Genomic DNA, 23,278 nt, shown 5'->3' with positions numbered 1-23,278 from the left:
TTTTGTTTACAGTGACTTTGTTCTTGAGTTTGACTTCTGTTCCCTGAGCTCCAGAATGCTCTTTTCTTTCTGCCTACATTGTACATGAGCTCTGCTGGTTTACAGCAACCTTCTAATGATTGTTCTGCTGTCTTCCATTTCTCTGATGCTAATTTGCCTCTAAAGGTAGTTTCCTAATGTTTTGTTCTGCTGTATAAGATGTCTTTTAAAACTTCTTTTTTTCCAGTTCTGTGCTGCTTGCTGTCAGGCAGTTTTATGGTATAGAAAACAGCGTGTTATAAAGTGTTGGCAATTTGGAGACAATGATAATATAAATAATGTAGGAGATTTACTAGGTATTCCTTCTAGTGGTAACTGCTTTTCAGCATTTTCAATAGTAATACTTTTACAGACCCTTTCATCAGTTTGTCACAACTGGTGTGTGTGTCTTAAGATGATAATCTCAGGTTACAAGAAAAAATATTTCAGTATGCATTATGGAACTGGTGGCTGTGCCTACCTAAGGCTTATTATTGTTACGGTTCTCTTGTGCAATTTTGATGTTCCTTTAACAAATGTTGCAATTTATATTTACCTAAGAAACCAAATATATGCTATATTAATTGGTTATTAACAAAGTAAAACGTGTGTTAGTACCAAGAAGTGGTAGTTGGACTAGATGATTGTTGTAGGTCCTTTCTAACTGAAATAGTCTATTCTAAGTATCATACAGTAGCTAATGTTTATTTCTTCCACATACCACTTTCTAAAGTCTCTGCCTGAAAGAGAATATACATATATGAACTTAACAAAATTACTTTCTTTTGAGCCTTATGCAAAATTTAATCAAGAATCCAGAAAGAGTTAGACAGTGTGCTCTTCATCTTTCTGAAAATGTGTTGTAAGTGTGTCTTATGTGCAGTGCCAACTTACGATTTTGGCTGCTGGCTTTAGTATGAAATGGATGTTCTTTTAATACATGAAAATATTAAAATATTAGCTTACTAACTCCAGGGATTTTGTATATGACAGGCAGGAAAAGGAGGCATACATCAGAGCAAAATATGTGGAAAGAAAGTTTGTAGAGAAGCAGCCTGCATCACTACCTCTGCCTGAATCTGGAACAAAAGTTTTGCCTCAAAGTCAGGAAGAGAAACGGCATAGTGGGCCTGAAAAATCCCTTTTGGCAGGGGAACAAGGTGCAGCATCCCAAAAAGGTATTTACACACTTCTCTTACTAGCCACGTTACACGTATTCTTTTTAAAGTAACATATTTTTGTATTAATTGATTTCCTGCCTCAAGCAGAGAAATTGGAATCTGTCTTTTAATGGGGCATAGCCTAGTTCAGAAGCAAAGGGGAGAAAAGACTTGTTCAGAGATGTGCATTTTTTAGGTGGGGAAGAATTTGAGGTGGGGTTGCTTATCATTCAGAAACATATTAACCACCTTCTTTCCTCCGTATTTTCATCCTTCTTGATTTTCCAATAACGTTCTTTCCTGCCCTGTCCCTTCCTTACTGCCTGCTTTGTGCTTTGCTAACTTGCATGTCCCAGCGGTTGCTGTAAGTAGCGACGAGGCGAGGCGAGAGTCTCTGTTCTGTCCTGATGAACTAGATTCACTCTTCTCCTACTTTGATACCTCTTCAAAACTACGTAGTAGTAAGTACTACAGCTATGGCGTGTTCAGTGTTTGCGCTAGTGATCCATTGTGTGTTGTGGCCATCTCCCTGCCTGTAATCCATTGTCTCCGGGCTACTGCATTGTTTAGTATTTTCATGAAATAATTTAAGCTTTTTTACTTATCCTGATCTTTTCCTGTCTAATAATCTTTGACATTTATTATTATTATAAATATTATGGTTGCAATATGTGACTTCATATTTTTCTATGGATACATTACGAATATTGAATAATTACTAGTCATTAAAACAAATGTATTCAGGAGCAAGTATAAGAGCTTGCTTTATTATCATGGTATCTGTGAAGAGTAGGTAACTTACGGTCTGCATAGTCATTACAGTTTCTCCCCAAACAGTACGAAGCAGTGACAGTGGGATCCAGCAGAGTGCTGATGACAGCAGAGAACACCTTGCCTCTACTATATCAGCTAACAGTTTGTATGAACCAGGTACGTTAGGTTTTCCACTTTAGGCTGAAAATTTAATCACTACTTCTTGGTGGCGTGCTCTTGTCAGAGATTAGTACTTGGTGATACAATTCATGTCTGTTCTATCCTGGTGGGCTGAAAAATTTTTAACAAGGGTAATAATTGTTTGAGTGATCCTTCTCTCCACCGGGTTTAGTAGCAAAAACAACATTGAATCCTCCTAAGTGAGTTCAGATAACTATGTTTTTTTGCAATCAGATGATACCGAGCCAGAACTTTGTTTTTCAGCAGAGAGCGCAATGCTGCATTTTGGTGCAGACAAGTCTCCACAGAAATGCGTAATCCTTTTATAAATAATTAAATCCTTGGAGATGGAATTCCTGTTAAGTCACAGATAATAGGCTTTTTTGTGTTGTTTGAGCATTCTTGCTTAATTTTTCTGTTTTCCACTTACATGGAATTGACCATGTCTTTAAACATTACCCCCTCTTCACTGAAAGTTTTGTAAATTGATTGATGAAATAATTTGCTATCTAATATTAGTATCCTGGGCTGACAGATGTATTGAGTATGGCTTGTCAAAATATCCAAAACATTTCTTCATAAAGCAAACTTATTCTTCAACATCAAAGCACTCTTCTGAGGTATGTTTTAAATCCAGTAGTTCACAGCTGTGGTTTGTAGGAAAGCAGCATGTGGCTTGAATCCTTTCTTTGCCTTCATTGTAGAAACATGATGCTGTAACTCATGAAAGCTTATATATAACAATGTCTTTATCTCCCAGACTTCACTCTGTATAACTCTTATTGAGTTGAAAAGAAAAATTACGCTTTAGTCCAAAAGATTATAGCCACAGCAAGTAATTGGTAAATGACAGTGGTATCTTTTAAGGAAAATTAGGTCAGAACAGGATTAGCCTCATATTCAGGTGTATCAAGCTGTAGCAGATAAAGATATATTTATATGACTGCATCTCTGCAGGAAATTAGTATTATTCATATCTTGCAGTATAGGATAAAAGACACTTCTAACCTAAAGTAATTTCTTAGAAATGACATGGAATGGGTAGACTGAAGGATATTCACACATGCCAATAATGTGGAGAGAATGTTTTCTGGGCAGTAATAAATCTGTGAAGTTGCCATGCCTGAATGGTGGAACAAGCTAAAGGCATCTGTGACTTCTCCTGGCAGAATGGGGCAACAGTGCACAGCATTCTGCAAAGCCTGAGCTACCTTATGCCAGAGAAATTACATTTTTGGTGAGAATGCCAGGAGGTACCTTAAAAAAAAAAAAAAAAAAAAAGAATTACAGATAAGCAATTTTTTTTTTTTTTTCATTTCAGAAGGAGACAAGCAAGAGTCTTCTGTGTTCTGTGACTCCAAGCAGCCTAGTCCAGGATTGCAGCTGTATCGAGCTGCCTTTGAGAAGAATCTTCCTGATATGGCAGAAGCATTGGCCCATGGAGCTGAAGTAAACTGGGTCAATGTAGAAGAAAACAAAGCAACACCACTCATTCAGGCAGTGCGAGGGGTATGGGATATACAGCACCCAACTGATGCGCGGGGAGGGGAGGGGGAATAATAGGGATATTTCTGTGTCACTGCTCCTTTTGAACTGCTTGCTTTGCTAATGAATGATAATGTGATGCTGAAGTTGTCTTTACAATGTTCTCTGAAAGTTGTTTCTGAACTGTTTTTTTCCAGTTAATGCTTTGTTTGGAATTATATAACCTAGTAGTGTTTAAATTTGATATGGAAGCAAAATCCCTTTCGTTTCCTTTGCCACATGACTCAGTGGTGAGACAGCAGAACAGGTTTGGCTCTTATTCTAGAGATCTGGTGCTGAATTGTTTCTTTGCTTTTATTCCGTAGGGTTCATTGGTTACTTGTGAATTCCTGCTGCAGAATGGGGCCAATGTGAACATCAGGGACATGAAAGGAAGAGGACCCCTGCACCATGCCACGGTTCTAGGACATACGGGGTAACTCACTGCTCCAGAATTTGTAAATGGCCATCCTTTACTACAGTAGTTAATGTGAAGCTTCTTCATTTCCCCAAATATTCTGGCATTTTAATGTATTTCAGGTGATCTAGGTTTTTCTTAGACTTTTGTGGTGAGAGAGGAAATAACACTTTGAGTTAGCAGTCTCATCCGCTAGCAAAACACACATCTATAAACACACTTTGGTCCATTTTGTAAAAACATGTATTTAATAATGCTTTGAAATAGCATGGACTTTTGGTGAAGACTCATGAGATTTGTCTCATTTTCTTAATGTGATACAAATAGGAGAAATGGTGGTGTGTGAGGGCCAAGGCTTTTTCTGACTCATCCCACCTGTGTGTTGCACCAAGAGTGTATCTCATTTCAAAATGTACTGCATTACATCTTGAGTTTTGGAATCATGGCTTTTAACTGAAGGCCCTGTACCAGCTTAGTTCAAAGAAGGACATAATCTGGTTGGTGGTGCCCAGACTCTTTGCATGCATGAATTCTAAACAGACTGCAACAACTTGGGAGAGTTTAAGATGTAAGCTTAGTTAGTATGCCCTGTTTATAAAGATGAAGAATTATAATAGCAGAGGAAAAGGAGATCAGTGTCTGCTGGGTAAATCAGGCACCTGTGAACTGTGTTCTTTCCTGTATTGATTTACCCTACTCAGTGGTTCTTGTCTATCATAGTAAAAGGGATGAGGGCTTTTTGGGTTCTACAACCTAAGATGATACAGGAAGGTAGAGTCTCGCTTCTAAAGAGTTCAGGTCCTTGCTGCACTAGTGTGATTTGAGTTAGGCTATCTTTCTAATGTGGATTAAGTAATTAAGGTTTTGCTTACTACTGTGGTAACGTCTTAGTTCTTCTAGATGAACAACACTGTTTTGATATGTTCAAGAGATTTTTGGCAATGTAAGCCAAATACATTGCATCTAGCTTGAAATTATTTGCTTTTTCCTCTATTGTTAAAATTATTCTTAAATGCTTTTTCCAAACAGACAAGTGTGTTTATTCCTAAAACGAGGAGCAAACCAGCATGCCACTGATGAAGATGGGAAAGATCCGTTGAGTATAGCAGTGGAAGCTGCAAATGCAGATATTGTAACATTGTAAGTCATGCGTTCTGTTTTTGATTAGGTAACTAGGTTTTCCTATTCCGTTTCAAGTTAGAAATATAAGACATGTCAAAATTCCTTTACATAAAAACAGGGAGGGCAAAAGAGTGCATTATCCATAGATGACCTCACTGGTGTGGGGTTCAGGAGTGCATTGTAAGTCTTGAGTTGCAGTCTTTTTAGTGCTTTAAAGATGACATTGTTCTTCTTGTTTCCTAAATCATAGGTTGCGTTTAGCAAGGATGAATGAAGAAATGCGTGAATCGGAAGGACTCTATGGACAGCCAGGTCAATACTCTACTAATAACCATACTGAAATGCAGTATAAGAAGTGTATTCAGGAATTTATCAGTTTACAATTAGATTCTTAGGAGGGAAATTTAAGATAGCTTCATGCAGTAATTTTTTTTTTTATAAACAACTGATACATGTTAAAAGCCTCATTGAAATTCACTGGTGTGACTTTTTCAGATTATTTAGGGGACCTAAAAGGAGAGTGTTTAAAGTACATTATTATAGTAGTGTATGTTACTACAGCCATTACCAACCTGTTTTTCTGGTAGTTGTCCACAGTTTTCTCCTGTTGATGTTCCTTTGAAATTCACATAATGTTAGATTTACCTGACGTTATTTAATAGCAGCTTTCTGACCCGGGTTGCTCAGAGACAGTTGAGGAGTTCATCTTATTACAGGATACCATTCTCCTTCTAGTGGAGTGGTCCTCTTTTTTAAGAAAAAAATGCTTGCACACCAGTGTAAAAATGTACATCAAGTATTTCAAAATAACCCCAGACAGAAATAGCAAAGTATTATTTCCTCAAATTTTATTTTTAAATATTTTGTTAAAATACAAATAAGAAACAAAGCAGTCATTCTTAAGTATGTATTTTTGTATGCATAGTATCTTACTGTTTGATTTAAAAAAAAAAAAAAAAAAGGAATTCGCAGACATTCGAGCCAACTGGTACAAAAAAAGTAACAAATTATATCTAATGAATAAGTGCAACTTTATTCTCAGGCACTTGGTCCCAATTGACACTGTTCTGATGTGATATTTATGCAAGCCATTTCTTCTATTATGGTATGCTTCCATAGGAACCTAATTTATTCTTGTGCAAATATCAATAATGAAGGCATGCTTGATTGTCAGGTTAGCTAAAAACACACTGCTATACCTGGCAGTAGTGAAAGGCAAACCTTATTTTTAAGGTTGAGTGCTGAGTACTCTTGGCTCACTCCTATAAAGCCCTCATGTATTTTCCACTGATTCATAAGGATTGTGTGTGCTTATGTCTTTTACCAGATTGGTGCTGGAATATACTCAAGGGCAACACTGAGTCTCATGTCAATATCCCAGATGAACTCTATTAAATAAACCCAATTTATTTAGTTTATCCTTAGGAATAGATATTTTTCAAATTTATTTTTAAACAACTTTTCTAGGAAATTCAAATTAAAAGAATAAAAATACTATAGATGCTCAGATATTCAAATGCTTTCTTTGGCAGAGGAACAGATAATTTGAAATTATATATACTTGATTATGAGCTTAAATGAGGAATAATTCCCCACTCAGAAAATGCAGCAGGCTATATATATGAAAAAAGCCTATTGTCAGTTTGGCCATTTTGAATGTAAAGCTGTTTTCTGATACAATGCATACTACTTCACTGACAGGCTGAAGGTAACAAACACTGAAGTATTTTTGAGTCTCCTCATTTTTATTTTAAGAGGTAAAAATAATAACTATCAGTTTCAAATAGTAAAATGTCTTTGTTTTAAGGGAGTAGGTGTTTTGATTCAAAAGCTCTGTGCTAAATCATAAATTAATTTTTTTAGATCATTTAACTGATCTTTCACAAATCCAAAAATTACAAACCAGAAAATGTTTCTATAGTTTGTACAAAAAGCCTCAGCTGGTTACTTAACATTACAAATATTTAGTAAAATGTTTCATTCATGACAAATACAGATGCTACTTACATGAAAATATGAACGTGTTTAAACTGGAGATGAGGGAGACTATTTTCCCCAACATCTTGCTTAAAATATTTTTTTAGATAGATTCTTCAGTTAGGTAGATGAAATAAAAAGCTGGCTAAGTCTCTTTCATTGAAAATATCTTGACCTTTTTAGCAGTTTGTATTACAGTAGAATCTAGAGACTGCAGTTGATACAATCTGATCCAGACATTTTACAGATAATAGCTGATCCTTGTAAACAGGCGCGATTGACAATGGAAAGTAGAGCTGCCACAAGGGATAGAGCTTGCCTGAAATCGGGGGGAGGGTATCATTAGAGCAATTTTTGAAATTCAGGCCACAAGCTGTAGCACAGGGTCCCAGCCAGGAGATCTTGCTGTATCTTTGGATAGCATAGCTCTGCTCTCCTTGATTCTTTACTTGCTGAAGTCTCTTTTAAAAGTTGAAGTAAATATGAGTGGTTTAGATGTTAACGTCTGCTAGCCTGCTAGAAGGATTGTGTAAATGTGTTAAGTGCAAGCACAAAACCTGTCTCTGCTGTCGCAAGGTATGATACCTTTATGTGGTTGTAGAGGAGGCAGGTCTTTTTCATTGCATATACATGTTAAATTATCTGCACTGCCCTTATTTTAGAACTCCTCTTTTCCCAAATTATTATTCTAGAAGAAAATAAGGATTTTCAAGACAATTGTATGTTTGCTGGGAGCTATGTGAGGGTAGATATCGATGGATGAGTTTGCTGTCTTCAGAGTGAAGCCAACTGCCTATTTCTCCACTTTAGTAATGTAGTTGATAAACAATTACTAATGTAGCTAATGGTGTCAACACTCCTAACTTAAATATACCTGGCTGGTTTGAGCTACTGAGAGAATGTAGATATTGCTTTGCAAGGTACAGTTGGTCTTCCAAAATACTCCTAGAATGGGAACTAGCTTGTTCCACAAAAAGTTCATTTCTGGTGGTAGAAGCCATATGCACCATTGTACTGTTTCTTGTATAATACTTGAGTGTTCATCTTCTGGTGCTACAGTATGTCTGCTAACTATTTGATATTAGTATTGCTACTTTTTCTTCCTATCCTTTCTTGAATGTATGTTGTGTGCCTTTTGAGTTATTCTGGTGTTAAATAGTAAAGCAGTGTTATAGTATTTTTGTACATAAAATCTGCACTTTAGGGAAAACATTGCTTGGAAAGGGAATTTACAGAATTCAATTTTAAAGTAAGATTTTAAAATAATTATAAGGTTTACAGTATTAAGTATTTTAATGCAGCAAACTAACGGGGCACTTTATTTTAGTCTATTTTTGTATGTAATATTTTTGTTATGTAACAGAGCCAAAGCCAGAGCCACAATGTATCTTGCAAAATAGCTTTTGTTTTTTCTTTCAAGTTAATATGAAAGAACAAAATATGGCAATTTGAACTACAGTACTAGTTCACCAGTGGAATCTACTTCTGTATTAAAAGCGTAATTGCTTTTATCATACAAGTTTGATTCCAATTTGTGCTCTTCATAGCTGTTCTTTTGGTGAATGTTACAACTCCATTCTGTGCTTATCTCCCAGCGCAAGCAGTTATCAGAAACCGTCACAATAAAATGTGTCCTGTGCCTGCTTCATTTCTAGAATATACTTGAAACTAAATCTGAAAACCAAAAGAGAATTTCACTAGAACTAACTTTTCCTAGTAGAGCAGTATTGAATGTATTTATCTTTTAAAGTCTGGGAAGAATTGTGTCGTTACTTTTTTGTATAAACCCACATGCCATGCATGTTAAATATTTCTGGAAGGTCAGTTATAATTGCTGAAAGTGTTTTCAAATGAACGGAGTCTCATCTCCAAAAGAATGATAGTTCTAATATTGGAAATGTGCATTAAAAGATGGAAAACCAAAACAGTGTAACTTTTCAGTGTAGTGCAAACTTTTAAACACACACAAAAAAAAAAATTTAAAAACTGCCCTTTGGAAAAAAAGTGGTGGAATAATCCTCTTCTTCCAGAATAATATTGGGGGGGGGAGTTTTTTTAATGTTCAGCATACATGATGAGAGAGGTTTTGGGTTGATTTCTTTGTCATGCTATTAATCAAGCTGTCAGCAAGGAATAGTAGTGCTGGGATCTTGTGTCCTGTGTGGTCATGTGTGTTGGGAAGACAGTAAAATTTGGATGGCTGCATAGTTCCTGACCGGACCAAATGTTTTATGCATTTAATTCCCTTGAAGGCAACAGGGTATGGTTAATGTTTTAAAATGAAACATGAACTCAAGGCCCAAAATGCTGCAGCAGATGAAAGAATGTGAAAATGTCCATTTTAAAGTGGCAGAAGAACGACTTGGCAATGACTCAAAAAGTAATCATTCCTGAATGTGTTTTCTTATGTAGACAGGGAGGGGGAGGGAGACGGGCCTGGTGGAAATCGCTGCCATCCCTCATTTTGGAATATGTGCTAGTAGTCGGGTTGTGTTTAAGCACAAAGGGTGAAGATTAAAAAAAAAAAAAAAATTTAAGGAAAGTATCATCACTCTTACAGATAAAACTAAAAGATGTAATGAATGTTCAGTAATGCATGTAAAAATTTATATTTGCTGAAGTAATTGACCAAAAGGATTTATGAACAATAATTTCTCTACTTAGGATTGCTTTTTTTATACTACTGCTCGCTGATTGTTTCTTTCATGGACAGTTCTGTCTGACTGTAAGACTTCTGACCTCTGTTTCCAAGTAAATCTTTATTTATGCCATAATTTGACTTTTTGGAAGAGAATCTTGGTTAGCACTTCCTTGCAAAACCAAGGATTTTATTCTTTAATAGCTAATAAACATTTTTCTTTTTCCGTTGCTTTAAAATGCTTTAATTTTTCCTTTCTAACTCTGAACTTTCCTCTGTGTGGCTGCCTGTGAGGTGCTGTTTCAGGTATAGTTTGGCTTTGTTTAATTTGCTTCTGCAGAACATGCATGCAAGTAAACAGTCCCAGAGAGTTCACATCAGCATCATTCCATCTATAAGCAATCTTTATACATGATTAAGTGTTATACAGTAATTGGTAGTACAATAGGGTATTTGTGCAATGGTGGGTGATGTTAACTATCACAAATGTTTAAAACTGTTTCCCTTTTCTTTTCTTCCTAGGAGATGAAATTTATCAGGACATTTTTCGTGACTTTTCTCAAATGGCATCAAATAATCCAGAGAAGCTAAACCGTTTCCAGCAGTCAGATTCCCAGAAGTCTTAAGTGTCAAGAAGGAAAAGAACCTGATCCTTATAATGCAAGCCTTTTTTTTTTTTTTTTTTTTACTTTAAAAGAATGAATTATATACATTTTGTTAGATAGTTTGGATAAAATGACCACTCTAACATAGCTTTAGATTGTGGTAGCTGGGAAAATGTATGAGTTGTTTTATGTTCTACAGTATGTATACCTCAGCAGCTGAAGATGATGTTAAAAAAAGGAATGCCTGCTAGCTCAGTATAAAAAATAGTACCTGTTAGCAAGTACAAAGTTTGTCTATAGTTCGTACATAAAGTTAGCAGAGCATAGCTGTATGCGTTGCAGATTCTGGGTGGCAGGATGATCAGACCCCCTGCCGTCATCTGTGTCCCTATTGCCATAAATAATGTGCCTCTGACAAGAAGGTCTGGGTTGCATTTTCTGGGACTGTTTGGAAGGGAAATCGGGTAATGACTTACTGAGTCGTCCTTCTATTTGTGGCCCTGTAACTTAACAGATTCTCTTGTTCCTATGCTGACTGTGGTTAGAGGTAAGCTGTTAATAACAAGACATGGTAACTTCTGCTCTTCTGCAAGCTCTTTTTTCAGTGGAAGCTTTAACACCAGGCTGGCCTTTACACTAGTGACTGCGGGTCAGTCATGATAGGTGTATATCCTGGAGGACCAAACTTCTAAGAGCAATCTGTTTTCCTTTTTTTTTTCCTCTTAAATTAAACTTTCTGTGCAGCAAGTATACTTTAAAATGAACATGTGGAACCTTTAATGAAAAATAAACTTAATCCTGCTGGACATGATGAGGGGTTTCTTTGCAGTATTTGGACATCAAAGCTTGAAATTTGAGATGTGAAAATAAATATTGAGCCAATGGAGTTTGCGTAGAGCAGTCATGTGAAGGCTCTTTGTTACCTTCTCTTGTTGCTGTTCTCACTACTAGTCCTAAGCTGAATATGTAACATCCCATATGTAATGCAGCCACCCTAAATTGAGGGCAATCAATCCTTTATATCAGGGGGCAGTATCCTTTATATAATCTGCAAAGATGTGTATGTATACATGTTGTCTAAACTAAGGTGTGCACAAGAAAACCTAGGAATTTCACTGCACATTTTCACAAAGTAGCAATGAGAATCGTCTCCAGCTGTATTCTGAGGGCAGCAACAGAGTTTGCTTTTTTCAATAATGAGCTCCACTCTGCTGATGTGCATGTGTAAGTGGTGTCTGTAGATACATGCTTATGTGTCAGGTTATTTGATACCTAGATAGTAATCACCTGAAGCCCCAAAACAGCAGATGCAATTCTTTACGCTCTATTTGTCTGCCCTATGGACAACTTAAGGGGAATTTTTAGGTAACATAGTATCAATGTGAGTTTTTAACAATCTTGATAGCCATGGCATTATGCTAACCTGCTATTTAGATGTATTTAGGAAATGAGTTGGCTTTTCTTCAAGCTGGCTAAGATAAGCAAAACTGGGTAAAAAATTTCTGTAAACTATGGTAAAATTAAACTTTCTGGCATATTAAATTTTAACAAGGTATTTCAAATATAATTTTGCATCAAATGTATAATAATGCATCAAATTTGGATGATTATTGCTGCAAAGTTAATAGCATTTTAGAATTGTCCAATAGATTCTTTTTCCAAGCAGAAGAATCTTACAAAACAGTTCTTGCTTCATGTGTGGTCTAATTATGCTAGGAGAAGCAGCTTCTGTCCATTTTAAGAGTGCATTTAGTCTGAATAGTAAGAAACTTAGGAATATCACATGTAAGCACTAGTTTCTAGTAAGTTGTTTTTTAAATAGCTGCCTATGAAATGATAATATGCTTCCTACTCTGCAGTATTTAACAGCAGTGGATGTTTTAGTAGATCTTAGAGAAGGTAAAATTCCCAGTGTACAGATGGGACAATGTAAGATATGACTATGTATAGTATACACTTCAAACATAGGTTTTTCTAAATATTTGTCTTTTGCAGCCTACATGACAGTGATTGGCAGTGTAGTGTGATTGGCTGTAATGTAAAGCTACCTAAAGCTTAATGGCATAATCGCTATCTCAGTCCATGCTGCTGGAAGAATGTCCCAGACACTTACTTCAAATCTCCGCTGGTATTTTCCTTCCTAGCCATAAAAATCTCCATGGCAAATTTTGCAGGACAACTTCCTGTAGACAAAAAGTTTCTTCCCTGTAGCTCTGCAGATCCATGCGCTGCATTTCCAACTCTCATCTGTCTAGGAAGCAGTATCAGTCTATTTGTGCTAAAGGACTAATAACATACGTGATCCACAGGTTGTATTACTCTTGTCAGGAGCTTTAATGGTTCAGGGAGTAGCTGATCCTGCAGCCTCATTCCTCAGTCCTTTTGGGCATGCTAGGATGTCCAGCATAAGCTGCATACAGTTAAAGCTTTTTTTTTTTTTTTTCAGGTCAGGTGCAATCATGTCTTAGGGTGTTTCTCATCAGCAAAAATGAATATGCCATTAAGCTGCATGAAATGTATCGAGGGCTTAGTCCTGCCCATCACTGGCAGGCTTGGTGCTCCAGGGCCTCTGTAACTTGTAGGGTTCAGCCCTCGGTAATACAAAGTATGATTATCTCTAGCACTCTGAAGATATGGATTTCCATGTTGAGTTCTGACTCAAGTGCTAATCTTCTGCTCTGTAAGGAAGGAAGGAAACTTCCATTTTTATTGCAATATGAATCTGTGTATAACTACAGTAATAGACAGTAAGGCTCTATTGTGGGCTAGCATCTTATACTCTGTACCAGATAATGAAAAGCTTCAATTCCAGTTCATGTTTGTCTGTAGGTATGAAGTATAATAGGTCTTAGTCCGTGAGGTACGAAGCAGTAGATTCCTAACACAGTTTAAAATCAGCTTTTACATGGGTTTTTAGTAATTTACTATAGAGCCCATTGAAAGATTTTATAATATTTTTCTTAGCCAGTGTTACATCATGTGCTCCAAAGGTCTCGTGGGAAAGACAAATGTTGAGGAGCTCAACGTATATTCTCATGCATCTTGATTTCGGAGGTAGAATTTACTTAGGTTGCATGTTGATTAAAATGTGTCTGTGGTGTCTCCTTAGTGATCTGTATTGTTTTGATTGTTCCTAAAGTTTCATATTTTATGTTAATGTCAGTACATTGCATATAAACTTAAATTTCTGAATTATCATACTGAATCATGCCACTGAATTATATTAGACATGCTGGAATTTGTTCCCATAAATTTGGATGAAGGTGGTAGGTGGTAGAAGCCTTGCTTTGCTTTCACAAGCTGCACATATTGCAGTCTGAACGCGTGTTTCAGCTGTTCATTAATACGTGGTAGACTTCAGCTTCCAATTAGGACCTAATCCAAGAAGTCACTGAAATCGGTAGCAGTACTTTCCACTGATTTCAGAAGCTTTGTATTGTACCTTTCGTGGCTTCTAATGTTAGTTAGAAGATCCTGTATTGATACTGTGTTTTTCATTCTGTGGGGTTTTACATTTTACTTGGTTATATACTGAGCTGAAATAGTTTTAGAAAATGCAACCAGACCTTCCAACTGCTGTCAGGAAATCCCCATACAAGAGGAAGTTTCTCTTGTTTTGCTGTATGACATCAGTACACACATGTTGTCCACATTTAATTAGAGTTCTTAATAGAGCAAAAACTTTGTAGCACTAAAGGGAAAAAAGCTGAAAACTAGAATAAGCATAGGGCTGGCTGTGATGTTTCCAGGACTTCGGTGCTTCTCTGCAGCCATCTGTTTTGAAGTATGGATGCTAACTCTGCGTTTTGATCGTGAGAATCTCAAATGACATGGTGAATATAAAAGGACCATTTGATAGAACTGCAAATAGTACGTAAGTACTAAGGACGTAGTATTTTTACACTGTCAAGGGACTGAGCTGATTATTTAATACATTGAAAGTATTTTGAGAGTCAGTTTTGCAAACTACCCTCTCTGCCCATTCGCAGATGGACGCTTTTTCCGAAGTTAGAGTTTATGCCACTTGTTTGTGCACCCTGATAGCCAAAATGTCTTGCTGTCATGCTTGCACAAAAGCACATTTTTAAAACAGGGCCAAGTCCAGAAAGGCAATACCGGGGAAAAGGATGAATGTACCACTTTGGTATATCCCCTTTCATACACTTGCTTTACCTTTCTGCGTACAGTGTTTTCTTGTTTCTCTTCCCATGGAAGGAGATGATAAAGGAGGAAAAAATCCCACTCACTTTTCTGTTATGATCCCAGATTTTCCATGTTGTTGATAGAAACCGCTGAGAAATCAGGTTCCTCAAGCGGAGAGGTTACTTTGTCTGAAATAATGAACTTTTTTTTTTTTTTTTTGCCTTTCTCTACGTGTCCCTCTGGCGTTTTTTAAGCATTCCAGCAGTAAAATGCTCGCGTTTTCCTGTGAACTCTTCTCCCCTTAAGGCGTAACTGTAAAGAATGTGTAACCAGCCCTAGTTGGCGTTTAGTAAGGCTGTAGACTTTGTATCTGAGACTTGAATGTAGTTTTCCGTAGTTTGTCATTGTAAATGAGAGAAACGCATTATTGCCTTTGTAGCTAACCGACTGTACATGCTGTAAGGACTGTAAATACTGTACTTGATTAAACCTTTGTATGCAGTGAACGGCCTGGCTCTGGGCGCGGGGCGGGCGCGGGGCGGGCGCGGGGCGGGCGCGGGGCGGGCGCGGGGCGGGCGCGGGGCGGGCGCGGGGCGGGCGCGGGGCGGCGGTGCCCCGCCCCCGTGATGGCGGCGATGGGCCGCGGTGCCCCGCCCCCGTGATGGCGGCGATGGGCCGCGGGGGCCGGGGCCGGGGCCGGGGCTGGGGCTGGCCGCGCTCCCAGCCCTGCGCCCTGGCGCTGGCCGCCGCCCTGGCCGTCTGCGCCTTCTACTACCTGGGCGGCGGCGGAGAGACCTTCTCCAGCGCCACCCGCCGCCTGCGCGCCACGCCGCCCGCTCCGGCCCACCGCCACCCCCAGCGCGGCGGCGAGGCGGCGGCGGCGGCGGGGGGCGGCCGCGACCTGCACCTCCTGATGATGTTCACCAAGGCGGAGCGGAGCCCGGCGCTGCGCGCCAAGGGCCAGGCGGCCCTGCGCTCCCTGCTGCGGCACGGCCGGCTGGGCGGCGGGGACGCGCTGCACCTCCACCTCGTCACCGAGGGCGCCAGCAGGGACATCGGCCTGGGCCTGCTGCGCGACCTCCTGCGCGGCGCCGCCTTCCGGCACCAGGTGCGGCCGCGGGGCGGGCGGGGGTGCGGGGACCACCGCGGGCCTGGGCCTGGCCCTTGCCGCCCGCCCGCTGAGATGCTTCGGCCGGGGGTGCGCTGCTGCCGGAGCGGCTTCTGGCGCTCCCGCTCACCCGCCCTCCTGCCAGGCGCTGCCGGGCTTCGGAGTAAGGTTGCCCTGCCGCGAGGCAAGGGAGCGAGAGTCCCGTGAAAGACCAGAAACTTTCTTACCTGGCGGCCCTTGCCCCGGCTCCCCCGTGGTGGCCGTTTGCTTCCCGCCTGCGCTGGAGGGGGCTGCGTCTCTCCCCAGCCCCTTGAATCTTTCGACGGGCTTGTTCCGTGGGAGCGGAGCCCCTGCGCTCCCTGCTGCTGCCTGCCGGGAGCCGTCCTGGAGCTCACCCCTTACGTGCCCCGGGGCCGGGAGCTCACCCCTTACGTGCCCCGGGGCCGGGAGCTCACCCCTTACGTGCCCCGGGGTCTGGAGCTCACCCCTTACGTGCCCCGGGGCCGGGAGCTCACCCCTTACGTGCCCCGGGGCCGGGAGCTCACCCCTTACGTGCCCCGGGGCCGGGAGCTCACCCCTTACGTGCCCCGGGGCCGGGAGCTCACCCCTTACGTGCCCCGGGGCCGGGAGCTCACCCCTTATGTGCCCCGGGGCCGGGAGCTCACCCCTGACCTGCCCCGGGGTCTGGAGCTCACCCCTGACCTGCCCCGGGGCCGGGAGCTCACCCCTGACCTGCCCCGGGGCCGGGAGCTCACCCCTGACCTGCCCCGGGGCCGGGAGCTCACCCCTGACCTGCCCCGGGGCCGGGAGCTCACCCCTGACCTGCCCCGGGGCCAGGCAGTTGCCTGCCCTGGGAGCACCTCTGGCAAAGCACTACTGCTGGAGAAGAGCAGTTGCTCTGAGCAATGCCGCTCCTCTTCTCGACGCCCTCTTGATAGCCCTGGTTCAGCGCCTCGGCCCAAGGACCACGTGTGCTTGCGTGTAGATGGCTTCCCAAGTGGTCCTTGCGGAAAGGCTGTCGCCCTGCCGCTAGCGGCTCTTGAAAAAGGGAATGGAGAGCGTGCAGAGGTTGGAGTGCTTCCACGTGCAAGTGTTCATCCTGCTACCTGCCAGAGAAACGGTTTTGCCTCCCAAAAATGTAGTCAGCACAGCCCATGCAAAATCAGGCTTTCCTTCACATTAAACAGGTGTCCGAAAGCTGGAGGAGTATTAAGTTCAGAGACTCCAGGTAACTTGACTCTCCTGTCCTGAGGTGCTGCTGCAGAGCAGTGCTTGGAAGTGTCCTCTGCTTCTGCTGTAAGTTTCCATTTCTCATCTTTCAGGTATTTAATAGTAGCTGAACTCTGCTGAGACGTAACTAGAGATATAACCTTAATGTTGTTCATACAGATAATTTGTTGGTAAATAATCCCACCTCTCCTTTTTCTTAAACAGCACTTTACTGGTGCTGCTGCTCAGTCAGGTCACGTATCCGTAGTGGGTAACCTGCAGCGTGCCAGCAGTGCTCAGCCGTTGGAGGGGGTGTGCACAGTTACCCTCAGGAGGACTGCTCCATGCCGCAGCAGGGTGGGCTAGCGGTGCCCCATGACGGTGCAGTGCAAACGTGCAGTGCGACAGCCTAGCTCAGGTTTGTGGTATCGTGTCCCCTGGAGTGGGGGGACCCCCGGGCCTACCATGGCGTGCAGATCCCTTGCAGACACCTCTCTGTGCGTGTGGCTGCCTTACTGCCGTCTGCTCTTCTCAGAAACCAAATTCCTCTGCAGGCAGCCTTGCCAGCATTGCTTCTCCAGGGGGACACAGGCTTGTGAGTTGAATGTTGTGTGAGGTGGGGGCATGGGGTGATGTGTCTGTCGCGGGGTGGGCCTCTGTCTGTAGGTGTTTGTGGACTCAGTAAAGCCTGGCTCACGTCTCGGTGAGTAGGTCTTGCACAAGAACTGATCTCTTGGGTGTAAGCAAGCAGCGTGGTCTGGAGGGCTCAGGTGAGATCTCACTGGGATCTGCTCAGTGGGACAGCTTCTTCCCTCTCTCCTGGCAGAGCCTGACGTATCCTGGTTTCATGAGCTAGCCTGTGGTCGGCAGTACACTTCAGGTGTGTCCACTTACCTGTTTTTAGGTAGAGTTCCTAGTACAGAGCAGAGGCCGTTGCCTGCTTGTCAAGCATGCAGCCTTGCCCCTAATACTGTGCCAGTTTCTGGTATGCCAGCAGATGCCAGCGCCTCTTTATTCTTGCTGTAGCCTACCCCATTCCTCCTCTTTATCAGAAGGAAACATCACCCTAACTTGGACCTTTGGTGCTACTAAAATTTTGAAAGTGGTTGATCCTGGTGCTCCAGCTCCAGCAGTAACCCACCTCCATCCCGAGACCTCCCCTTTCCTGGTTTCTCTAGGTGTTCCCAGAAGACTCTCCTTGTTCTTTTGCTGTTGTCCTAGAGCAGGCCCGGAGACGAGGCTTGCTGAAGTGCTCGGAGAGAGCTTGAGGTGCCGAGGCAAGATTGATAAAAACCTTGAACCTTTTCTTCATGAGGATGTGATTCGGGCTCTGCTTTTGGAGCTGTCTGTGCCCTCCCTTCCCAGCAGAGCTGGGATCAGTTGGGTCCTGTGTTAGAATGAAGCCCAGGAATCAGACCTGGATCCCAACCCTTGGGGAAGGTCATGGGCCAGCTCTCATCTCCCCCTAAGCAAATTCAGGAATTTCCAAAATCTCCTGGAGACTGAAGGAGCCGGCTGCAGCCTGCCAGGGCAGCATGTGGAAGGTGAGAGCAGAGGAGCTTTGGGATGCACCGCAGTGGGGTGCGTGGGAGCAGCTGCGGCACAGGACCCTCCCTGCTGTGCAGGGCAGGGCAGCCCTGGGCTGTCCCGGTCGTGGGGCAGCCGTGACGCGGCATCACCGGTCCCGCAGCGCCTGCACAGATGTGTCCCAGATGTGGAGCTGGGAAGCGCAGCGTGCCGACGGCGAGCGGCAGATGGAGCTGGTGCTCTGCGATGTGGTGCCTGCGTGGCTTCTGGCGTGGGGTGGGGAGCAGTGGGGACGAGGAAGTTGGCCGGGAAGCACGTGTGAGCAGCGGTGCTGGGGGAAGGACTCGCCGGCACCCAGCCAGGGCCTGGCCTTCCTGCCCATGCCTCGTCCTCCGAGCCCCGGCTTACGGAGGTTCTGCTGGGCTTTTACCAGGGCTTTCATGCTCACAGTTGCAGAGAGCTTGTCCTGTCCCGTGGGTTGCGGGGTGATCTCTGCAGCCTCTCCTGCTTCCTGGTGAGTGAGAAGTGCCCAGGAGCAAGCCTGGGCATGTCTCAGCAGCTGATACTGTGCTTACAAAGAGCCCCGACTCATCCTGTTTCCTGCAACTCTGGGCTGCATGCTGTGACTCCTTGTGCTGATTCATATCACTTATTTATTCTGTTCCTCTCCGAGAATAAAATTAACTGCACGCTCTGCTCGTTGCTTTTCCTTGTTTCTTGTTTAGATCAGCCCCGCAGAGGATGCTGCCAAACGCTGACTCCTCTGCGGGTCTGGTGCTGTGCGAAGACATTCTGAGGTGAATGTAAGCGAGCTGCCACGACCCTGTGCTTACAAGAGAGCTGCAAAGATAGCCGGCATGAGAAGGAGGGAAAGTTAAGGAGAAACAAAATGCGGCACTTTTTTTCCTAATGAATCAATTGAAAGGGTCTTTTCTTGGTGCGGGACGTGTTTATAAAATTGCTTGCACAGGAAACCCCTAGAACTTAATTTTCTTAATGTCCTCAGCAAACGCGGTTGGATTTAGCTATGGGGATTTAGTGAAAGCTGCTACACAAATAAACAACAAAGTACAAAATTAGCAGCAGATCAACAAGCTGTGCTAAAGTCAGCAGTGGGGAGAGGAGAAGCCCTCGCAGTCCTGGAGAGGCTGGCCAGCCTGTGGCTGCGGAAGGAAGATTCAGCTGTTCAGGAGTTTGCTTTGCAGAAAGGCCTAACCAAAGGGTGGGCAAAAGACACAAATTTTCCTGTTTTCTTTGGCAGGGGAGGGAAGGCGGATGATGCTGCGTCTGGAGTTTCAGGAGTTTTTTTCCCATGATTTTTGTCCACTGGTGCTTGGCCCTCTGTTCATTTCAGAGGTGACTGGAATTGGTTTGACTTTTTTTTCCCCCTGCTCAGCTGTTTCCTATGTGTTGTGCAGACCCTAGGCTGCCTTGGCTGGATGCAGAAGGGCTGTTACAGGTGCTGTATTTCTCCTCCATGCTTCTCCAGTCCGGCCAGACCCCGAAGCTGCCCCTACTGAGCTGGGCTGGGAGCAGAGCATCGCACATCCCAGCAGTGGTGGTACTGGTGGTGCTCAGCTCCATGCACACGTGGTCAGTGCCTTTGCACCTGGAGAGTAGTGGTGTTTTGCTGTGTCTAGTCACCCGGGATCGCTGCTGTCAGCAGTGCGTGGGGCTGCTGATCTGCTCCCCACAGCTGTGCTGCTTTCCCACCTGCTCCTGCAGTGCTGCCGGTGCTAACTGTGATGGCAAAGCCGGCCGCGTAGCTTGGCAGGGCTGGGGTGATATGCTGCCGTAATGATCCCGGTAACGGAGTTTCCTCCCCTGCGGTGTCTCGGGGAAGGGTTACGTATGGTGTGCTATCCAAAGCCAGGTGTGGCTGCTGATGAGCTCTCCCAATGCACTTTCCTGGTACGTGTTGTTCTGTGTTTTTCCTGCACGCGCTTGGCCCCAGGCCCAGCAGCTGGGCTGCCAGCAGTGTGGCCGCACCACCGAGGGACACGCTGGCTGCAGAGCCTGCGCGAGGGCTCTTACACAGCGCCCAGCTGATGGCAAGGGCCAGCATTGAGGCCTTGGCTGAGGGTGGGTGTTTGGGGTGCCCTCCCTGGGGGGGGGGGGGCTGTGGGGACCCCACTGTGACTGTCCTCCAGCAGTACCCCACTGTGGGCTTGGCCGCCCTGCCCAGGGTCAGGATGGGCTCAGCACCTTGCCTTGTTTGGCGTACTGTGGGTCCTACGAGCGGCTCCCCGCCTCTGGCGAGCTCTGCTCTGATGCAAGAGCGCTTTGATCTCAGTAACATTTTCTGCAAGAAAGTGTGGGAGGAGGAAGCTCCAGACCACTCACTGCCCCTGTCTCTGTGCCAGCCTTGCTGGGCATCAAAGCAGCCCCTTGTGCATCCCACAGAGAGGATGGTCGTGGCACCAGCTCAGACTCCAGAGCGGCCTTTTCCTCTGAAGCACTTGACTTGGTTTAGGTTTAAAAAAAGCAAATGCTCTGTCTTGTATGTTTAAGTGTATAGTGCAGGGCTCCTTGCTCTTAAGTAGGTGAAGTTTTAGTAGAAAAAAGGAGTGAAACTATAGAACTGTTGAATAGTTTAGTTTGGAAGGGACCTGTGGAGATCATGGGGTTGAGCTCCCTGCTGAAGGCTTAAGGAAGTGTCTCTGTATCCCTCAAACAAGGGATATAGGCTCCTCTTGCCAAAATTCAAGTACTGCTGCAAAGTCGTGTCCTCACTGGCCTTCAGTTCCTGCGGGGCTCTTCCTGCTTTCTCTGGCCTGAAGACGACAGCATGACCTCGAGTCTCCACACTCGAGTTCCTGCATTCCCCACTATCAGCACCAGGGTTGTGTCTCTTGTCTCTCTTAATTACCCTGAAAATCCCTCCTGTTATCTTGGGTGATTCAGTGACCTGCGTCTTTCTGTGTGTGTATAATGAGCATCAGGCTGCATGAAAGTTCCTGTTCGTCAGACTTCGACCAAAATTAATTATAAGCTTGTAAAATTTCAGTAGCTGACAAGGTGCATTTGCAGTTGCTCCTGTTTCTGGCCCGTAGCCACGACCTGCGTGGGCATGCCAGGGCTGGTGCTGGTGCATGGACTCCAGCAAGGCTGAGGAGTGCAGAGCGTTGCTGGCTCAGTGCAAGCAAAGCTCCAGCATGAGCAGGCTGAGCTCCATCTAGAGAAGATGGAGCTCGGCTCTGCTGTAACTGCTGATGCTTGGATTTTCGTCGGCGTGCTGTGGCCCATCCTCCCTTTCCCCCTCCAGCTCTGGCAGGACGTGCTGCAGAGCTTGCCTCCATGCTGGGCTGAGGTTCAGGAAATCCGGGCTGTGTCCCTGGCCCTGTCGCAGCCTGCCTCTGTAGCAGGGAGCAAGTCTTGGTCCTCAGGGTAAGTGACGTGGTCTGGCTTGCCTCAAAACGGCAGGGTGCCAGAGCCTGGAGTGAACAGTCACCTCTTCTGATGGACTCCATATGGAAGACCAGATACGTGGTTGCATTAGGCAGTAGGAACAGACCAGAAAAAAAACCCCACAAAACATTGAACACGCTTGATTGTGTGAGTGGATTCGAGTGTCTCCCCATCTCACAGTTGAAATGACTGTAAATATTCTTACCTCCTTTCCCTGCCACACGTAGCTGGCTCTCGTGGCAGGGGGATGTGCAGGGGCTGGGGCAGTCGGGTCCCTGCGTGCAGCTGCAGTGCCAACCAGCAGTATCTGTGCTTTAACAACCTCCCCTGCCTCGCCCCATGCCCGTGCAGGCTGAGCAAGGGCTGCCAGTGCTGGGCCAGTCCCCAGAGGCGGTGGCTGAGTGGTGTTTCTGGTGTCTCTCCTAGGTAATAGTCCATGATGTGAATGAGCTGACGGAAAAGCTGTTCCCAATCGTTGAAGCCATGCAGAAACACTTCAGCGCTGGATCAGGGACCTACTACAGTGACTCGATCTTCTTCTTGTCGGTTGCAATGCATCGCATCATGCCTAAAGGTAAGCCTCCACTGAGCTACCGCAGCAGCTGCCTCTGGCAACACAGGCTCTCTTTTTCTTCTGCACGGAGATGTTATCTATTGCTATTTGAAATGCAAAGAAAGTTAATGAACTTTTGGGGTGGACTCCCGGGGTTCTGCTCCTTCCTGCAGCGATGGACCCTTCGGACCAACACCACCCACATCCAGGTCTCCAGTGGCGGGAGGTTATCCATGCCGCGTGGCAGCTGGCCTTGCCCTCATGCCCTGAGACGGTAGGAGAGGCAAGACAGGAGCAAGCGTGCTTGTCCTGTGTGTGTTTACAGCCCCTTTCCCCGTGGGGTGTCAGCAGAAAGAGGTGCCTCGTGTTCGGGGCACGGCTGCCTGGCTGCATGCTAGCAAGTGTCAGCAGAGAGCGGTTGTCGAGCCTTTCCTCTTGGCTTCCGTGAGCTCTTGGAAAGCTTTGCTGATTAGCAGCCACTGGTCGCTTAAGTTTCCTTATTGTGCCTTCACTCTGCTGTTATTGAGTGCGGGAACAACAATAAATCAGCAGGAAAACAAGGCAGCTGGCAAAGAGGGCTTGGCTCCATTGATGCCATGTTTTCCTTCCCCGGCTGCACGCAGGTGCTTCTCCTGGGACCGGCGTGCTCTCTAGCCTTGGACCGGTCACACGAGGAGGGTGTTGCATCCCTGGGCTCTGACCCCTTTCCCCAGAGCTCCCCGAACCCTGCCTGTTCCTTCCTGGTGCTGGTCCCTGGGCTCTCCCTGCTGGCTGCCCCGCTGGCCTGACACACTGGTAAGGGCAGCATCCTCTCCCAGGCCAGCCGCTGGCCACATGCCCACCCTGTGCCACGGCAGGGTGTGGGTGGCAGTGGTGGCAGGGAGCCCTGGGGTCCTGCCTGGCCGTACACCTGCCCCAGGAGGAGAAGCGACCAG

At 44.7% G+C, this 23,278-nt stretch overlaps 2 protein-coding genes across 4 annotated transcripts in view; both read left to right on the top strand.

Moving 5' to 3' along the window:
• Positions 1-15,027, top strand: part of ACAP2 (ArfGAP with coiled-coil, ankyrin repeat and PH domains 2) — a 71,363-nt gene extending 56,336 nt beyond the window's left edge. For all 3 annotated transcript variants that reach the window (XM_075716285.1, XM_075716287.1, XM_075716288.1), the window contains 7 exons: positions 1,012-1,196; positions 2,016-2,108; positions 3,433-3,620; positions 3,962-4,071; positions 5,083-5,193; positions 5,426-5,487; positions 10,313-15,027. In XM_075716285.1, coding sequence (XP_075572400.1) covers positions 1,012-1,196; positions 2,016-2,108; positions 3,433-3,620; positions 3,962-4,071; positions 5,083-5,193; positions 5,426-5,487; positions 10,313-10,416 — 853 coding nt within the window. In that variant the 3' untranslated portion in view covers positions 10,417-15,027. The remainder of the gene's footprint in view (positions 1-1,011; positions 1,197-2,015; positions 2,109-3,432; positions 3,621-3,961; positions 4,072-5,082; positions 5,194-5,425; positions 5,488-10,312) is intronic.
• Positions 15,028-15,199: 172 nt separating this feature from the next.
• Positions 15,200-23,278, top strand: part of XXYLT1 (xyloside xylosyltransferase 1) — a 38,940-nt gene continuing 30,861 nt past the window's right edge. The window contains exons 1-2 of the mRNA XM_075716967.1: positions 15,200-15,646; positions 22,217-22,364. Of these exons, the coding sequence (XP_075573082.1) occupies positions 15,200-15,646; positions 22,217-22,364 (595 nt within the window). The remainder of the gene's footprint in view (positions 15,647-22,216; positions 22,365-23,278) is intronic.

This window comes from Pelecanus crispus, chromosome 9 (assembly GCF_030463565.1).
Source record: "Pelecanus crispus isolate bPelCri1 chromosome 9, bPelCri1.pri, whole genome shotgun sequence".
Taxonomy (NCBI): Eukaryota; Metazoa; Chordata; class Aves; order Pelecaniformes; family Pelecanidae; genus Pelecanus; species Pelecanus crispus.
This window is presented reverse-complemented; position numbering and strand designations above follow the sequence as displayed.